Source organism: Vombatus ursinus, unplaced genomic scaffold, assembly GCF_900497805.2.
Source record: "Vombatus ursinus unplaced genomic scaffold, bare-nosed wombat genome assembly UNPS02014791.1, whole genome shotgun sequence".
Classification (NCBI taxonomy): Eukaryota; Metazoa; Chordata; class Mammalia; order Diprotodontia; family Vombatidae; genus Vombatus; species Vombatus ursinus.
The window spans coordinates 64,015,701-64,036,224 of record NW_020954569.1 but is presented as its reverse complement, the minus strand read 5'-3'; the positions used below and the strand labels follow the sequence as shown (position 1 = coordinate 64,036,224).

The window sequence follows — 20,524 nt, the reverse complement described above, 5'->3', positions numbered from 1 at the left end:
ATGAGATCAGAATAGAAACACTAATAATTATGTTCCATGTCACCTCTGTTAGTTGTCCCTCTTTCAGTTTTAAATATAAGCATTCTTGGGACGTGACTTAGCCGGATCTTTCTCAGTCCAAACTCAGCAAATACTCATTTCTTCTGAAGCACTTTATATTGTATCATTGGTGAGGGGGGAACTACTTTTACTATTCTGCCATCCTCCTCCATAACAGTTTGCAATTTAGTTTGCAAACATTTGAAAATGCCCTTGGCAAAGAGATTGCCTTTGCTGGCTGAGGTGGGTCCTTATTGTGCATCTCGTTTTAAAAATGACTACTTTATTAAAACTTTTTTTTTTTGCATTACCATCACTTCTACCCTGTCTCAGTTAAGCAAGAAAAATAGATAAGCAAAACCAACGAACACAATGCCCACTATATGCAATGTTCTGCACTCAATAATTCTTTATTTTTCCCAAGAACAGAGAGAAATGCATTTCTTTATCTTTTCTCTGAGTTCAGTATTGATCATGGTAGTTATTTATGATTTGATTCACTCTGTAGTTCTTTTCATTTATGTTATTATCATTGTTTCTATAGTTTTCCTGGTTCTGCTTGCTTCTGTCTGCATCATATGTATCTTCCCATGTTTCTCAAAATTCTTCATATTTGTCTTTTTTTTTCAGTACAGTGATATTCTATTACGCTCATATCATGAGTTGTTCATCCATTCCCCACTTGACAGGCAAGGTAGCAACTCTTTTGAATCAGTAAGACTCCTTTTGGACATGATAGTTGTCAGAAACAATGTCTATTTTTATCCATTTCTCATTTTTCTGGACCCACAGCTTATTGGAGGTTGGAGTTGCCGTAATCTCAAGCAGAACATTTCTCTTTCTTTTCATGTAATCTAGTATTTACTTTGATCTTTGCTCTGCCCAGTCCACGACTGGACTGCAAACTGAGAGCTGATTTTGAAATTACTTCTGTGTCTGTGACTGGTTATTTCCTGTTAAGATAGAGTCAATTTCATTTTTTTTAATGATGCCATTTGGTGCTAATTATATTCATTGCCTTTAAAATTCTCTTCTTGAAGAAAGTATTCAGGCTGTCCAGGTGGGCGTCTAAAAGCTTTTGAGCAGTCTACAAATCTTTGGCTTTTTAATTTCTTGATCTCAAACCATATTTTCCAATGTATTTTACACCCTCCTCCCATGCTCATGTTGGCATTGAAGACCTTGAGTCTCAAAGTGTACTTGTTGTGGAGGATTTTGTGAATTTCTTCATGAAATTTCTGTATTTTTTCATCTTCTGAAATAGATGTTGCCTACACTGCAGTTAAGTACACGATGATCCTTTTGCTTTTGCTCACCATGAGCCCCACAAGGCAAGAGAAAGAAGAATCCTTTGCCTCTGGGTTTACAATGAAACTAGGGGTGCATGGAGTGTTCAAGGAGGACTAATACCTCTGGTGTGAGGTCTGCCTAACCGTTTTCAGGGCTGCCCATTCACCTGTCACCCAACTCTTACCTGTGTCTCCAAAAAGCTGTAGCATGCACAGTGGTTATACCCCAGTAAACTGTGTCAGCAGACAGGCTAAACCAGGTTGAAGGTAACCTATGGGACTCAAATCTGTTGGTGAGTTGGGGGGGGTATCTACCCCAAGTCTGTGAAGACCCCCTGGAGGAATGGATGGATGAGAACAATTTGTTTCAATGGCCATGAAGGTACTGAATGAGTGGATTCGGAGCTAAGTTTCTGGAAGAGCAGCATATAGGTCAGAGACCAGTGACCAAAAGATGTAGTTTAGGGATCAGGGATCAAAGAAATGAGAGAAAAAACAAGCATTTCTCCAATTTGGAAAAAATAATTGAACTCAGAAGCCTGTTTTATTTCCTACCCTCTAGCTCCCAGAGAGTATTTGAAGGAACATATTTGCTAAAAACTTTCTGTTCACAGGTTATCCCGAAGCCCCCAAATTATAATGCGTCAGAGTGCTTTAAAGGAACCCCCCAGGGATCATCTACTCCAACCCCCTCACTTTCAGAAGAGAAAACTGAGGCCCAGAGAGGAGAATAAGTACAGGCAAGGCTCCCAACTAGTTGCACGAGTCCTGAGGCTCTGGGTGATATTTTGGGGACTCCCATCAGTTTTTGTTAATTTTCAGTGAAACCAGTGATTGGGTCACAGGGGTGGGGGTGGTCTGGCTTTCTCTGGTCCTCTAGATCACACAAAAGTGACAATTATGGCTCTGACTAGAAGAATTTTGAAGATGACTGAACCCAGGGGGCAGGGAGGGACACACACAGTTTTAGCTTTCAGTAAGCCAGCGTCCGTTTTGGATAAATGGAGGTTTCTTGGGCTTTCAGATGGTGCAATCTGAACACTGAGGACCTTCCATATCCCCCTCAGTCAGGCTGGAAGAACTTCATTTCTCAAGTCAGAGGAAGCAAGAAGTTTCCCAGGGTCTGACCTTCTCCACTGAACCCCAGCCTAGTGTTGGCTCCTGAGAGAATGCAATTCCAGGTGGAACACCAGCTGCAGAGGAGGAAAAATAATTTTTTTCAGACTCTTTAGCATGGCAGATTCCCAAGCCTGTTTCATCAGCCACATTGTCCCATCGTTTTCTAAACTCACATTGCTTTTGAGGTTTAACCCTTCGGTGTCTGATTCAGTGACTGTTTTTGAGCAATTGCTCTAAGGAAGAATTGTATATAATGAGATGAGCATTTGACTTGGAATCAGAAGACCTGGTTTTTTGCTGCTTTTTATTTCTTGGCTACAATGCTAATTGTGTGAACTTACTGAAGTCCCTTAACCTCTCAAAGCTTCAGTTTCACCATCTACAAAAAGCAAATATTAATACTTGCACTACCTACCCCACAGAGCTGTTATGAATTTTGAATGGGATTGTAGGTGGAGAATATTTTGTGAAGTGTAAAAGGCTGCATATATGGGAGCTATTATTAATAATATTTCATTAACAAGCATTTATTAAATTTCTTCTATGTGCCAGGCCCTGTGCTAAGTGCTGTGGTTACAAAGACAAAAATGAAAGAGTGCCTGCCCTCAAGAAGCTTATATTCTAACAAGGGACAATGGGAAGAGAATATGGAATATATAAGTATTTACAAAATATGGGCCAGAGCTGTGATTTCATTGATATAGCTTCCTATCAACTTCCACTCTGAATGTTCCTCTGTCAAGGCCGACCAGCATCTTCTCTGCACTTTAAACTCTTAGTGAGTTTCACTGAGAGGCTAAGGAAATTTCCAGGGTCACACAGCTAGTTTATAGCAGAGGTAGGATTCAAATCTAGTTCTTGCTGCCTCCAAAACCAGCTCTCTATCCATGATACCACACACCCTCTCATACAAAATTTTTTGCAGAGTCTAGAAATTGGAAGGGAAGAATCAAAAGTTTCTGTAAAGTCTGCTTTGGAACTCAGGCCTACTTTTCCCAAGAATTCCTTTGGGATGAACCCAATTCATTATCATACTCTCTGACCCCACTCTTGCTTCTAGGACACATTTAAATAATGTTTAGACTTCCACATTTCCATTGATTACATGCTAATATTCTCTTGGAGAGTAAATTCCTTGAAAACAGAGACTGTGCCTCTTCTTTAATATGTAAACCAGACCTGAGTTCAAATGTGACCTCAGATACTTACCAGCTGTGTGACCCTGGGCCAATCACTTACTTCTGTTTGCCTTAATCCACTGGAGAAGGAAATGACAAACCACTCCAATATCTTTGCCAAGAAAACCCCAAATGGGTTCACGAAGAGTCAGACATAACTGAACAACAAATAGTGATTAATCAGCAGAGCTGCAATGGGAACCCAGGTCTTTTGATTCTAGATACAGTATACCTTTTGTTTTACCATGCTGGCTCTCCATTACACCATGGTGTCATGACCACCATGTCTGGAATATTTTTTTGTGAGAAATGCATCTAGAGTTTCTGATTGGGATCCCAGAGCCCCATTTCCCCTCTCTGCAGTCTCACCAGTAGAAGCCAAGATTCCTCTGCTTCTTGCTCATTTGTCAGGCTGTAGGAATGAGGATTTTCTGAGCTCAGAGCTACTGAGCCTGGCTCCAGGGGCCTGTGGGAGGCACTCTAGTTTTGGGGGAAAGTAAACTGGGAAAGCTTGATGGGAGGGTTGCTGGGACTCTAGGGAGTCACTTTAGCCCAGACCAGTTCCCTTTCTCCTTCTTGCTCTCCCCCTTCTGTCTCCCCACTTCCCCCTTCTTCCTCCCCTTCCCCCCTAAAGTTTTAGGGGTTGCTCTACCTGTTGCTTCTGACTAGGATTTCTCCTTCCCTGACTTACTGAAGACCAAAACAATGTCTCAGCTTCCGTCCTACTTTTCTGTCCCTGATGCTAGGAAATCATACTTTTTGAGAGTAGGGATTGTTTCATTCTTTGTATTTATATTCCCAGTGACTAGCACATAAGATGTGCTTAATGATTACTTTTTGATTGGCTGACTGATTGATGGGTTGAAGGCCACTATGGGTTTTTATTGCTAGTTGTGCAGAAAACAGGGAATAAAGTACTTTGCCCTTCCTTCCTTTTTTCACTTTGACCCTGCAGCCCACTACAAAAAGATCCACGTTATAACCAGTGGACCTTTAGCTACATATAGGATTGAAGTGAAATAAATGTGTGTTTCTGAAAAACAGTACCATGGTACAGTGGAAAGGGGAGGGGATTTGAAGGCAGAAGACCTAGGTTCAAATCCCAGCACTGCCACTTACTGTCTCTGTGACCTTGGTCAAGTCGCTTAACTTCCCTCAACCTTAGTTTCTTCATCTGGAAAGTGAAGAGGTTGGATCTGTTGACCTCTAAGGTCCCTTCTAGCTTTAGGGTTATGAACCTATAAGATCAGATCTCTAGTGTTTTGTATATTTCTTTACAGGAGCAGGATCAAGCCTCTGGGAGGATAAGGATATGGAGCAAGGTTAGGGAAGCTAACTTTAAGACCATTGCTGGAGCTAGGGAGCAGATGGAGGAGTGGCGTGGTTTTGGGGTGAAGTGTTTACCTTTCTCTTTTCCACTGTTCTGACCCAGCGTTTCAAATGTTGTGAGAAGCAAGGACCAGGAGTGGTAGGGATGGGCAGTCCCAGGTAGCTACACAGCATGAAGCCGCGAGGGGAGAAGGAAGGGAGAACAAGGGGGAAATTCCAAGAAACAATAACAAGAAGTTCCTAGAATTCCTGGGGTCATTTGGTGGGGTTGCATGTTCTCAGGCAGCCATGTATATGTATAGAAGGGCTATATTTAATTTGGGGGTACATCAGACTGGGACCACTCTGTTTACTCCATGGCACCCCAGAATCACTAAATCCTTATTGACTGAAGTAGAATGTCAGATTTCTCCCAAAGATAACAGAATATCTACATTGGTCTTTGAATGGAAGCTAGAATGAGAACCTAACCATTAATTAGTCAGCTGGCCAACAAGTATTTATGGAGTGTTTGTGTCTCTGGCACTATGCCAGTGCAATGGCCCATACACAACATTTAAAAGTCAAGGTCCCCCTACCAGGACTCAAGGGGCTTAGTATCTAACCAGGGAGCCAAGGCTCACAAGCATGAAACAATTAGAGAGTAATGTAAAGTTCTGTAATTGGGTGAAAAATTGTATTCCCCAGACTATAAGTTAATCCAAAGTTCAGAGGAAGGAAAGGTCATTATTAACCAGAGTAGTCAGAGAAAAATGTTGGAAGGAAGTGGATCTTGACTTGGATCCTGAATGATAATAAAATCTGGAAAGGTTGAGTATATGTATGTGTGTAAGGGGGATAGAGTTAGGGTGGGGTAGGGGCAGAAACTGTAGGCTATGGGAAAAGCTGTTATGACCCTGGCTCTGGAGGAGTGGTTTCTGATTGTACAATCAGAGATGCAGCTGTTTGCTGAATCGGAGGCATACGTCCTCACAGATTATACCCTAGATATAACAAGCCTGGCTCTAGGAGAGTGAACTAGCATGGTTGCAGATTGGTAAGAAACTGAGGAGCAAAGATGTCACAGATCCCTGAGGGGTCAGTCCCAGAGAGTGGGGTGGTAAAGACCACACAAACACAGGTGAGAGGAACTTGTCCCTGGGTTCTGTAGATCATTTCTAAGATCCTTTCCAGCCCCAAGTCTATGATTCTAGGAAACCTGACAACCAAAGCTTATAGCGTAGTTACATCTTAGAATCTTACCTGGCTCATCTTATGCTTCACTCTTTACAAAAAGCTCTCTGCTGAATTGTATTGATCCATTTCAAAATATGCACCAGCCGTGTTTGCCTCCTTCCCTTAAATACCTAGTGTAACCCATGGCAGAAATACCTGTACACATCACCTGGTAGCCCATATCAGCTAATGTGCTAACAAGTTGAGCAAGGTCCAGGTGGGAATTAGTATATGGGGTATAGGATGCTGGGGGGAGAGGGGAATATTAAAGAGGTTTGATATTAATTAGATGAACGATGGTGCTGGTGTCCCTCATGGTTGGCAACCCCCTGGCAATGTCAAACTGAGAATGCCTTTTGCACGTAGAATTACCTAACCAGGTCCTCCCTTTCTTTCTCCCTTGCCTTACAGGTCCACTCTTTCCAGGTGCTGTAATGCTCCTTCCTTTCTCTTCACCACCCAGAAAAACACCCCTCTGGGCACAAAGCTCAAGTATGAGGTAGACACGAGTGGCATCTACCATATCAACCAGGAAATCTTCCGCATGTTTCCCAAGGTGCTGTTGTTTTTTCATTCCTTGAAAAATGTTGGGGGGGAGGACAGGGGGAAGAAGGATTGTGTTGGATGAAAGACTAGACATAAACCTCAGCTCTGCATTCCCCCCAGTAGTTATTGTTTCAATTCACTAATCATTCTAGGCTATCCATTTCATGGATAATTCTTTTGACCCCAGATGGCCACTTCTTGGGTCCCAACTGGTCACTTTCTAGGTTATTCATGTTTTGACACATCGTTATTTGAGTTCTAATGTGTCCATTCCTTAAATTCCAGTTGGCCAAAAGTTGTCTGTGTGGAAATAAAACATGTAGGTTGGTCAAGATGCCCAGTTCATATCTGTGAGAATAGTAATGATGATAACATCATAATAACTCTTATCAAGCCATTATCAGGCAACTAATTGTACGTGCTGTTGTGTAGGGCATCATGCAATGAACACAACACAGACTTAGTCATTGCCTTCTAGGAGCTTATAATCTAAGACAGGCACAATAACGCAAATCCACACATAAAAGAAGTATGCAAGGGTAATGAGGTAACAATAAGCTAACAGAGAGCAAGGCAGTAAAAAAAAATGTCCATTTTGTATACATGATGGGAAATTTTTTTTTTTAGAGAGTAGCAGGGAATGGTGATAAGAAGTAGAAAGGATGGGCTGGGAAACAAGGTAGCCCAGTTTGTAAGAATTATGTTTAAAATAAGAGTGAGTAGCTCTGAGTAAAAGTTAAAAGATCATTCTTCATATTACAGCTCTGGGACAGCTTTAGGTTAGGAGAAATCATAGCATCTGAGACCAGGTAGGGCAGGGACAGCAGAATAATAACCTCTTTCTCTTCCCATATGCTTCCTTCCATGAAGGAAGGCTTCAAAGAAGAAATATATTTATATGTTCTTTAGTACGTCATTTATTTGGCATCATTCAAAATGAGTGTTCTAATGATAATTATAAACAATAATTCATACACACATATATCACTTTAAGGTGTTCAAAGTACATAATTTTCAAGTTAAGCTGAAGCTTATCCCTTTGAAGTGCCCAGATTTTGTTTCTTGTAACATTTCTGGAATGAAATCTTTCTCGAATGTATTATATGCTGTCCTGGCTTCCTCAACAGAGAATGCCAAACATAATTTAACCTTTTCTTGATGATTCAGCGTCATCATTCCAAGCATCAATTATGGTAGCCTGCTGTAAAGAGAAGCACAGATCTGCTGTTTTTGATTTTCCTGTCTCTTCCCCTGCTGTCAGCTGTCACCTCCATTGCTGTCAGCTGGTCTGCTTCTAGCACCACCGTTCCCCCAATTCTTGATCCTAATCTGCTATGGGTGGGGAAACCAGGTAGCCCAGTCTGTAAGAATTTTGTTTAGAATAAGAGTGAGTAACTCTGAATGAAAGTCAAAGTTCATTCTTTACATTATAACTCTGGGACAGATTTTGGTGATATTTAAAGACTTTCTTTTCCTTCTTTTCCTCATCCTCCACTTTCTTCTTCTTACCCTCCTTTTCTTCTTCTACCTAATGAATTTTCTCTATATAGTAAAGTGAGAGTGTTATTTTATAAGGTATATCCCATAACATCGACCTCATCTTCCAAAAAGCTCAGGGCACTGAGTTCTAGTCACATTCTTAGTAGTAGAACCGAGGAAGGAATTGGTTTGTTCATTTGTTTCAGTTGTGTCTGACCCTTTGTGACCCCATTTGGGGTTTTCTTGGCAAAGATACTGGGGTAGTTTGCCATTTCCTTGTCCAGCTCATTTTACAGATGAGGAACTGAGGCTATCAGTGTTAAGTCCAGGGTCACAAAGCTAGTAAGTGTCTGAGGCTGGATTTGAACTCAGGAAGGCAAGTTTCCCTGATTCCAGGCCTGGCACTCTGTGCACTATGGTGCTACCTTGCTGCCGAAGAATCGCTGGGTACGTTCTATTGAAAGGAAAATATAGGACCTTGGAGAGCAGAGTGATCAAGTCCTATGAGGCCAGAATGCTCAGTGAATTGGAACTCTGATCTCTCAGTAGCTTTTCCCCGGAGTCAAAAAAAAAAGTTCGATGTGTTCCAAGTCTTCTCTCACACATCCTGTAGAATATACTGAAGGTGGTTTTTTGGCCAGGGTGGGGAGGGGGGAAGAGAAAAAGAGGATGTGAGGCAAGATGAAAGGAATGAGTTAAATGCATCTTCCCAAGTTAGCAAAGTCAGAGGAAGTGCTGTTTCAGTCAGTTTGTAGAAGCTGGACTACATGAGGATAACTTTTGTCCTCCTAGGGATAAAGTTATGAGTCTGCTGGCATCTATCAGGTGACCAGTGGTGCCCTGGGTTACAGCCTCATAGTTTGAGCGAACAGTTTCCTACAGGTGTGGATAATTAACCATTTGTTTTGGGTACTGGGGGAGGGGATGACATCACATTTAAAGAGAACACAACAGGGTTTAAAAAAATAAAAGAAAACAATAATAACTGAGTCATGTAGTAGTTCCTCCACAGATGAACTTGTTCTTCCCCCTCCCTGAAAAATTTAAGAAGTCCTGTTCCTCTCTTCCCCACCCCCAATAGGCTATGTCCTGGTGGAGAGTCTCATCCTATGCAGTCCATTCCATTTGCAGTCTCCACACCCTCCCTATCAAGAAAAATGCGCAATGAATATGAATAATCACCTAGAAACAGGCTGCAATTCAGCTTGGGGATCTGACTGCATTCATTATTATTTCAAACCAATGTAATTTTCTACTAAGACATAAGCCTGGCTCCTTGACAGTGAGAGTGCTGGTACCCTGACACAAGCCCAGGGTGCCCTGCTGTGTTCGTTCTCAGGGACTTGCTCGCCCAACTTGCCTAGATCAAGGATGTGGGAGAAAAACTATCAGAACCTAGAATTATTGAAGGTCAAAGCTGAAAGGACCCTTAGAGATAATTTTAGCACAGTGCCTAGCACATAGTAGGCACTTAATAAATGTTCATTAACTGGCTGACTGATTTAGCTCAAATTCATCACTTGGTAGATAAAGAGATTGAAGCTCAAAAAGTGGGATGACATGTCCAAGGTCACACAACCTTTTCACAGAAGAACTTGGATTAGAACCCAGGTCTTTTGATTGCTATTCCATGGTCTTTTCTGTTTGAGGATGTTCTGGTACCTGTGTTCCAGGTCTCTCCTTGAGTAGCCCATTGAATCATCAGAATTGGTTCTGTGCTTTAGCCTCCCCTCCTTTTCCAAACACATGTCACGCTAGGTGTGACTTTAGCCTGCCCTAGGAGAAGTAGAGTGTCAGAACACAGGATAGATTGTGAGGTCCCATTGTGCAGACAGGTCAAATGCAAAGTTTTTGATTCAATTCTGTGTAATGCATTTTGGGAAGGAAAATGACAGGAATTCAGAGAAAGGTGACCTGGAGAGTGAGGAACCTCAAGATTCATGCCACAGGGAGATAAATGGAAAGAATTTAACTGGGATAGGAGAAGACTTTGGGAGGCCATGACAGCCATCTACAAGTATTTGGAGGTCTATCAAATGGAAGAAGACATGTTCTTCTTGGCCCTAGAGCATAGAACTGAGCATGACGGATAGAAGTTTCAGAAAGGTTGGTTTAAGCCTGATGTAAGGAAAACACTTTCTAACCATTAGAGCTGAGCAAAAGTGGGATGAGTTGTCCTTGGAGGCAGTCACTTCTCCCTCACTAGCAGTCATATAGGGAAAGCTGAGTGACTGTCATAGAGGGAATTCTTGGCATAATTAGATTAGATGGCCTTTGAGTTCCTTTCCAATATTGACCTTCTGAAATTCTGATGTTGCCCCAGCTACCTAGTGTCATGGGTTTTCTTTAGCTATCTTCAGCTCCCATGTTGGCTGCTCAGTGACAGGAAGGTCAATAAGTTATGTGACAGCTAATCCTATTATGGGATAGTTCTTGTTAGAAAGCTCTTCCTAAGGTTGAACCTTACACATCCTCCTTGGAAATGTTTTTCTCTGTGTCTTCATAATTTCATTATTGGGCATGTCCCTTTTCTCTTGAGCTATCATTCCCTAAGCATTTTATTATTTTTGAATAATATTTTATTTTTCCTCAATTACATGCAAAAATAATTTTTAACATTTGTTTTTTAAAATGTTGAGTTCCAAATTCTCTCCTTCCTTTCCCTCTCCCCTCCTTAACACAGAAGCAATTTGATATAGCATATGCAATCATACAGAACATATTTCCATATTAGTCATGTTTTGAAAGAAAACACACAGACAAAAAAACTATGAAAAAATAAAGAAAGTGAAAAATAGTATACTTTGATCTTCATTCAGACTCCAGATTCTTTCTCTGCAGATGGATAGTATTTTTCATCATGAGTCCTTTGGAATTGTCTTGGATCATTGTATCTCAGAGAACAGCTAAGTCATTTACAATTGATCATTGTACAATATTACTGTTATTGTGTACTATGCTCTCCTGGTTCTCGCTTCACATTGCATCAGTTCATGTAAGTCTTTTCACATTTTTTTGAAACCGTCCTGCTTGTCATTTCTTATAGCACAACAGTATCCCATTACTATCATATACCACAACTTGTTCAGTCATTCCCTCCCCTGAGCATATTAGCCCTTAGATCCTACTTGTCTTTCTTTTGAACCCTTTGAAATCTGCTTTCCCCAAATCTAAGATATGCGTCAAACTAAGTCCAGATTTCTTCTATCACAAAGTCTAGGATGGAATGATCACTTTTCCCCAAGATTCCCCAAGATTCACTTCTACTGCAGCCATCAGTTCCTCCTCATCAGTGAGAATCAAGATTCAGAATAGAATTTCCCATTTTTCCCCTTGAAACATGAAATTATCACTGAGGCACCTCAGAGGATATTAGCTTCTCTACTTTTGGCAGAGAGAGAAAAACAGACACAGACAGAAAAAAAAAGAGCTCTAGTATACATCTGGATAATTGAAGTCACCCATCACTACTTGATCAAATCTCTGTGCAAGGCTTGTGATCTCTTTCCCAAACTACTCAACTATTTCTTCTTTCTATTTAGATGGCCTGTAGTGTATTTCAATGATAAAATCACTTCTGTTTCTCCTTTAGGATCACAAAATCATAGGTGTAGAAATAGATAGAAACTTAGAGTCCATACTCTAACTTCCTCATCTTTTTTTTTCTTTTTTTTTCCTTTTTTCTTTTTGCTTTTTGGTAAGGCAATTGGGGTTAAGTGACTTGCCCAGGGTCACACAGCTAGTAAGTTTCATGTGTCTGAGGTTGGATTTGAACTCCTGTCCTCCGGACTCCAAGGCCGGAGCTCTATCCACTGTGCCTCCTAGCTGCCCCTCCTCATCTTTCTTATGATAAAATGAAGACCCAGAGAGGATAACTGATTTACCCAAGGTCACACAGTTAGTAAGTGGTCCCATTGGTCTTATTCTTCTTAGCCGGCTACCCCAGAGGATAAATTGATTCCATCTTCAATGTGGTATCTCTTCAAGTGTTCAAAGACAGCTATAATTCAGTTTAATTTAAAAAAACATATATTAAATATCTTCTAGGCATAGAGAACTGTGGTAGGCCCCAAGGGAAGATACAAAGTTTAGGTCCCTGCCCTTATGAATCTTATAGTCTGGTAAGAGAATAAGATACAATCATATCTTCCCCAAGATTTCTCTTCTCCAGATTAGACATCCCCAGCTCCTTCAATGGAGCTTCCTATAACATGGCTTCCAGACCCTTTCCTATCCTGGTTATATTATATCTCAGAAAAGTTACTCCAGGAACTGAATCCAGTTCTCCAGCTGTGGCCCGACCAGGGCAGAGTAAAGTTGGATAATCTCCTCTTTTGTGGTGGATGCTACCATTTTATTAACACAGCTTTAGATTGTTAGGTCCTGGGGAAATCTGTTCTCAGATGCCTGCTCTTCTCTGGTGCATCTTAGGAAGGGACCTCGGGCTCTGTGCTGCGTTCCCCAATAGTGCTTCTCTCCAGCTCCATGGGGGATGTGCTCACTCGCTTCTTGCCCTCTCAGTAGAAGTGGCAAAAGGCATTGGTCTTTCCTGCCCATTTAAGTTACATCCTCTGATTTTGGTGTATAATCAGTATCATGTCTTCTACCTCCCCTCAGAGAGCTGAGGGAAGGTCATAGGATTATAGATCTGGAACCAGGAGTGACCTTAGAGGTTGTCTTGTCTACCCCACCCCTTCCATTTTACAGATGAAGAAACCGAGACCTAGAGAGGCTATGAGACTTGCCCATAGTCACACATATTTGAACCCAAGTCCTCTCATGCAATATCCAGCTCTTCCCAAAGCACTAGGCTACTTGTTGAGCTAAAAGGGTCCGATGAGAGGTGGGGAGACATGGGGATGAGGATAGGGGTACATTTTGCCCTCTGCTGCCAACAGCATGAGTTTCCCTCACAATCACCTCCCTTGCCACTGATGGTGCGGTCCCATGTCATTTGCTGACATCTATCCTACAAAATTTTAAGCATTAAACACCACAATTTAAAATGTGAAAACAAAATCATTAGGAGAAGCTGAGATATGGACATCTCAGGAAGCAAAAACCTGCTCATTTTTGATACTGTATCGCATTGTGTATTGAGGGCATAGAGTCGATCCTTTTAAGAATCTAGGCTGGCCTTGGAGTTTCCTAGGCACAGTTGAATAGAGGTTGTAGAGTTCCTGATTGGAGGACATATTGCACCTGTCCTAAAGACATCTGAATCAGAATTCTATTCTCACTGTTAGGCAGGGAGCAAGCAGTGTGGGCTACCGGGGAGAGCCCTGGGGGAACAACGAGAAGACCTATCAGGTTTCAGTTTCAGTTCTGTCACTGGTTCTATGACCTTGGACAGGTTCTCCATCAGTAAAATGGGATAATAATGCCTCTCCCACTTATCTCTCCAGGGCCCATTGTGCGGATCAAAGAAAACAATAGATATAGATGTGATAGACTGTCATTGGCATTCTAACTGGTTGCTCACTGTCTCTCTGTAGGACATGCCGTACAATCGCTCTCAGTTTAAGAAGTGTGCAGTCGTGGGGAATGGAGGCATCCTGAAGAACAGCCGGTGTGGGAGAGAGATTGATAGTGCAGACTTTGTGTTCCGGTAAAAAGCACCCTTTTCTCTTCCTTGGGGTTTGGGAGATACACTCAGGGCCCTCTTGTTTCTCCATAGCTCTGAGACTTTCCCCTGCATCGCTCCATAGGGATGACCAGGGATTCTTAACCTGGGCTCTGGGAACTTGCTGAAAAAAATTTGATATGTTTCACTATAATTAATTTCCTTTATAATCATGTGTATTTTATTTTACTCTTAGGGGAAAAGTACAGTGGTAGGTGATGGAGGAGCTTAAGAGATTAAGTAAGATGGGGTCCCTGCCATCAGGATGCTCATGAATATTGTGTAGTCTCCTCTTGAAGACATCTAGTCACAGGCGCCTCACTCCTTCCATTCCACTTTTGGGTAGCTTTCATTGTTAGGAAGTTTTTCTGAACATTGAACTGAAATTTGCTTTTCTGCAACAATTTCACTTGACATTTAAGGCCTTCCACAACCTGGACCCAGCTGACCCTTCTTTCTAGCCTTATTTCATACTCTTTCTTCCTGTATTTATTCCATGATTTAGCCAAACTGAATTAATATGGTTATTCAATCTCATTTTGCTAGGCGGTAGTGGATAGAGCACTGGGCCTGGAGTCAGGAATATTCAAGTTCAAATCTAGCCTCCGACTAGCTATGTGACCTTGGGCAAGTCACTTAACTTCTGTCTACCTCCATTTCCTCAACTGTAAAATGGGTATAATAGCACCTACCTCTACAGGTTATTGTAAGGATCAAATGAGATCATATTTGAAAAGCTCTTAGCATAGTGCCTGACACATAGTAGGTGCTTAATAAATGCTTCCTTGTTTGCTTCCTTCTCCTTCCTTCCTCTTCATCCACCATGTATTGGGGCAGACAATCCCCTATGCCTGGAATACATGCGCTCTTCTTCTCCCTCTGTTGGAATCCTTTTCTCCTTCAAGGCCCAACTTTTCCATGCCACTTCTTTCATGAAGCCTTCCCTGATCCCACCCCTGGCTGAAGGTGATCTTGCCTCTCAGATTTCCTAGAGCATTTTGTCTAGATATTTACTTTGCATCTATTACATTCTACCTTGTATCATGATCATTTGTGTTCAGTTGCCATCATGGTATAATGGAATGAGTACTGGATTTAGATTCAGGAGTTGCTGTTGGATGATTTTTCAGCTGTGTCTGTCTCTTCATGACCCCTTTTTGGGGTTTTCTTGGCAGAGATACTAGAGTGGTTTGCCATTTCCTTCTGTGGCTCATTTTACAGATGAGGAAACTGAGGCAAACAGGTTTAAGTGACTTGCCCACAGTCACACAACTAGTAAGTGTCTGGGGTCAGATTTGAACTTATGAAGATGAATCTTCCTGACTCCTGGTGCTCTATTCACTGAGCCACCTAGCTGCCCTAGATTTGAGGAAGCCAGCTTCAAATCCTGGTTCTACATCCTGTGTGACCTTGGACCAATCACTTAACACATCTCTGAGCCTCATTTCCTTCATCTTTAAAATGGGAATAATAATGCTTATACTATCTCCCAGAGTTGTGGGAAAGTGATCTGTAGATTCTAAAGTGCTATGTAAATGTGGGATATTTAATTTATGTTTTATTTCACTGTCTACATGTTATACCACCTCTATTCCCTTCCTGCCTTGAATTTTAAGCTCCTTTGTGTCAGGGACTGTAATTTTGTGCCTTATTTTCTTTTCTTTCTCTATCCCTCAAATATCTTTGAAGCCCAGAGGAAATAATATTTAGTAGAGAATGCAGAACTGGGAGGGGTCCTTGGATTAATTTATCAATATTCCTTTCTCCCCTTTGGATGACCTTGGGGAGAAAGGGCTGGACAATTCCCTCTCAGGTTAGATTTTGGTGGCCCAGAGGGAAGCAGTCAGATTCAACCTCCACAGTATAAAAGGAGAGGCCCCCAAAGGGCCCCATGAAATTCATGCCATGAGAGTCACCAGCAGGTGAAACAGTAAGAGAGACTAACTTGGAGAAAGAGGACTTTGGTTCAAGTCTTAAATCAGACACTTACTGGCTGTATGATCTTAGACAAATCATTTACCCTAAAATGAAAACTCTTTGAATTCAAGAACTGTTTCATATTTATCTTTGTAGCCTTGATGGCTAGCACAATGCCTGCCACGTAATGAAGATGGTGATGATTATAGATGAAAAAAATCTTAATTAATAAAACTTAATACTTGTCTGCTGAATTGAAATGAATTAAACCTCAACTTCCTCATCTGTAAAATGGGCATAGTAATACCTCCTTTTATACTGTATAAGATACTTTATGGGGTTGTTGTAAAAAGTAAAGCCCTATATGGCAAACCAGTATCTTTGCCAAAAAAACCCCCAAATGGGGTCATGAAGAGTTGATCATCACTAAAGCACCAGATCAACAACAACAAAGCCCCATATAAACGAGGTCCATTATCATTTATTACCTCCAGAAGGCCCCTGTTAAAATACAAGACCCGGGAAGCCCCCTGGCCTCTCCCATCATTGCAGTTTATATATCAGATTTGTGAGTTGTCACCTTGGGCCCAGAGCAGACTCAGGGTGTGGAAGGAGGGGGAATGAAGTGGAGGCAGGCAGGCAGGTGGTAGAAAGGTAAGCCTTGGGATCAGATTGATCAGGACAGGCCCAGGGCAATGGGATGGCCAGGGTGGATGTCTGTTGGAGGAAACACTGAGGACAAACTATACAATAATGACAAAAATGCCTACCCTGGGGATCACCTGGTAGGTATAAAAAGTGTTAGATGCCCAATCTGGTGGTGTAGACATGAATTAAAAATTAAAAAAGGAAAACAACAACCAAAAAACCCTTTGCTCAGTCATCTGAAGAATGCAGATGGAAGCAAATTTTCTTTCCTCAATTATCTGTATAACTGACTGTGCTGCTCTGTCCCACAGCTGGCGGATTTTAAAAAGAAAAGATGAAAAAAAATTCAAATTCAAATCCTACTTGAAAATCAGACAAATTTGAGTTAGCTCTGAATTCTGGGGGAAAAAAATCTCTCTCTCTCCCCACCTTCCCAATGCATATTATTATCAGAACTGATTTTATGGAAAGACTTGTGATGGAACATTGAACAATTTCAGTTGGAGGAGGAGGGGTGGGGGTGGGGATGGGGAGCCTCTTGGCCTTTCTCCAGATGTGACAAGAGTGGTAACTTGCTAGCAGGTCTCCTTTTGCTCCCTGCCTGAGAATGGGTTTGTGTGTGAATATTCTTGGCTCTTGGCTACAGGAACAGGTGCCTCCTGTTTCTAAAGGACAGAAGCTGCAAGCTGTCCTTGCTTTGCTCTTGGAAACAGGGAGTTAGTTGTGATCTGCCCACCAGCTGCTGGGTGCTAGACCTCTCTTGCCAACGATGGCTGGAACATGCTTTCTGCCCTTGGGTACTTGATCCTTGTAGCCCCCAGAGACATCGTCAGGGCCTCGAGTGGTTAAAGATGATTCCTATAAGTCTGGGTGGACTGGTACATACCTGGTGTCCCTGCTACTGCGGAGGCTGAGGCTGGTGGACCACCTAAGTTTGGGAGTTCTGAGATGTAGTAGGGCTGAAGCCAATCAGGGTGTCTGCACTGCCTAACACTGGAACGGTGAACCTCTGGAAGTGGGGGAGGAGGGGACCAGACTGCCTAAGGAGGTGTAAACTGGCCCAGGTCAGAAATGCCAGTCAGCATGGGGATGGTCCCATGAATGGCCACTAGACTTCCAGCCTGGGAGACATAGGGAGACCCAGTCTCAAAAAATTTTTTTTAAAAAAGAAAGATTCCTTTAAAATAATAGAAAACACAAAACCTGTGAGTATATACTAGATCAAGAACAAATGAAATTCTCTTTTTGGGAAATTTTCTTTAGGAGAAACCCACCTTCCTGAAACGTTCCACTTAATTAAAAAAAATTATTAAGCATCTATTTGTGGAAGACTGGGTGCTAGGCACTGGAGATAGAAAAGATTGATAGGACTTAAGGCTTGCTTTCAAGGAGTTTATAATATGAGCCTATGAGCTAATTGGGAGAGGGGAGGACATGTACAGAAATAGCTAGGATTTGAGGGACCACAAGATAAGTGCAAAGCAGAGGTCCCCCACAAAGTGCCCAAAGAAATCCATGAAGGAAAGGTTGCTTTCTAGACACAAAGGAATGGACGAACTCATGAGATCATTAGCTATAGAACTGAAAGGGACCTCAGAGGTGATCTAGGTCTCTTTTTACTGATTGGGGTAGTTAAATGACTTGCCCAAGGTCATATAGATAGTAAGCTTCAGAGGTGGAATTTGAACTCAGGCCGTTCAATTCTACTGTACCATAATTAGCCTGGAACTGATATTTGGAAACTAGATTCAGGTCCCAGGTTTGTCAGTGTTTCATTGTGTGACCTTGGGTACTCTTCTCTAGGCCTCAGTTACTCTAGCTGTTAACCAGAGATCACTTTTACTATTTATCTGAGGATCTAATGAGATAAGAATATTGGTAGTAATAGTGGGATATAATAATAATCTGTTATAGCTGGATAGTAGTTTACAGTAGGTGTATAATCAATGTTTGTGGACTGAGTGATTAATTTATAAGGGACTTTCACAAGCATGATTTGATTTCTACAATAACTTTGTTGTTGTGAGGCAGCAAGGTATAGTGAAATGATCTCTGGACTTCAATTCAGGATGCCTGGGTCCATGGACTGACTCTCACACTTATTAATTTATTTCACTTCTCAACTTAACACACACCTGTTAAGCACTTAGTATATGCAAGGTGGAGAGGTGGCATGTTATCATAGTGGGTAGAAAATCTGCCTCAGAATCAGGAAGACCTAGGTTCAAGTATCATGTCTGACTCCTACCATGACCTTGGGCCGGTCTTTTAATCTCTTACTGCCCCCAGGCAACTCTGGATGATTTCAAGTGGCAGGTGGGAGTTTTCCTCAGTAGGCCCTTATACCACTGAAATAACAGTTCCCAACCAAAGAAAACATGTTCAAGGCTTTGTAATAGGTGATGGGGATAAAAGCCCAAAAATGATACAGTCCTTGCCCTCAGGGACCTTACATCCCCTGAAGGTACACAGCACAAAATACCTTAGGAATGAGAAAATATTAATAAATAAGTACATGGGAGGGTCAGGAAAGGCTTGATGGAGTAGGCAGCCCCCGAGCTGAGCCTGAAAGGTTTGGGGAGGGGGTTGGTTGAGGAGAGAGTTCATTCCATATGTGGGGGACAGAAGGGTTGAAGACACAGAATGTCAAATCAGATGATAGCAAATAGGCCAGCTTGGCTGAAACATAGAAAGCATGAAGGGGAATAATATGAAATTAGTCCAGAAAGATAGGTTGGAACCAGATTGTGGAGGGCTTTAAATGCCAGACTGAAGAGCTGGCAGTTTGTCCTAGAGGCACCAGGGAGCAAATGAAGAGCTTTAAGCAGAGAATGTCATGGTCAGCCTTGTGCCTTAGGAAGATTCTTTTAGCAGCTGTGTGGAGGACAGCTTGGCGAGGGGAGAGGCTGGAAAGAAAGAGAACAGCGAGGAGCTTATTGTGATAGTCCAGAGAAGAAACAAAAAGGGACCTGAGCTAGGTCATAATGTGAAAGGAGCCAAGGGAGTGATTAGGAGAGAGGCTGTGGCAGTACAACTGACAAAACTTGGCAGTTGATTAAGTATGGAGGAGAGTCAGGGAGAGAAAGATTCAAGGATGATTCCACAGTTGCGAAGCTGAGTGACTGGGGGAATAGTGGTTTTGTTGCTGTTCAGTTGTTTCAGTTATGTCTGACTCTTCAAGACCCTATTTGGAGTTTTCTTGGCAAAAATACTGGAGTGGTTTGCTTTTTCCTTCTTCTGCTCATTTTATAGATGAGGAAATGGAGGCAAACAGGGTCAAGTGATTGCTAGTAAGTGTCTAAGGCCAGATTTGAACTCAGGTCTTCCCGACTGAAAGCCTGGAGCTCTAGCCATTGTGCAGTCTACCTGCCCTGGATAGTAGTCCCCTTGAAGTTATAGGGAGGTTTGAGGATTTAAAGGTGAAGATAACGAGTTCCGTTTTGGGCATGATGAGTTTGAGATTCTAGGGCATTTGTAGTTAGGATATGACAGGTCCAGAGTCAGTGGGAATGCTGAGATAAGCCTACATTTATTGTTGGGAGCTTATTTTCTTGAACCCCAAGTTCATTAGATAGGGCAGCACCTATATGAAAGTTGAAATAGATCCAGTGTTCACTCCTTAGAGCTCACAGCCTCACATCATTCTGTATTACATCCTCACCTGCAGTCACATTGCAAGTAACCTCATTCTTCTGACTGATCCTTCCCTGATTAAGGCTTGTGGAATTTATCTGGAACAAGAGGTCGGGTGAGGAGTAAGGTCCCTTTCATTCCTCCCCTGGGAGTGGAGCTTGTGGCAAAACTCCCCCTGGAAGGAGTAAGATGCTTTCCTGTATCTCACTGAACTCTGGTTTGTCTTAGATGTCCGCTTCTCCCACTGGTTCAGGATAAAACTTACATAGCAAGCAAAGCAAAGTAGAGCAGGGATGGCGAATGGCTGAAGCTTAAAGAGGCAGCCAGCTTCTAAGGACAGTAAGGTAGGGATGACCACAGCAATCACAGTTATAGAATGTAAGTTTGTCAAAGGCAGGGCCAGTTTTTTTTTTTTGTATCTCCAGAGCTTGGCCTTCTCTCTCTCTCTCTCTCTCTCTCTCTCTCTCTCTCTCTCTCTCTCTCTCTCTCTCTCCCTCTCTCCCTCTCTC

The 20,524-nt window shown here is 42.1% G+C and overlaps 1 protein-coding gene across 3 annotated transcripts in view; it reads left to right on the top strand.

Moving 5' to 3' along the window:
- Positions 1–20,524, top strand: part of ST8SIA5 (ST8 alpha-N-acetyl-neuraminide alpha-2,8-sialyltransferase 5) — a 130,156-nt gene that overhangs the window by 96,108 nt on the left and 13,524 nt on the right. For all 3 annotated transcript variants that reach the window (XM_027868728.1, XM_027868727.1, XM_027868726.1), the window contains 2 exons: positions 6,581–6,725; positions 13,690–13,802. In XM_027868728.1, the coding sequence (XP_027724529.1) occupies positions 6,581–6,725; positions 13,690–13,802 (258 nt within the window). The remainder of the gene's footprint in view (positions 1–6,580; positions 6,726–13,689; positions 13,803–20,524) is intronic.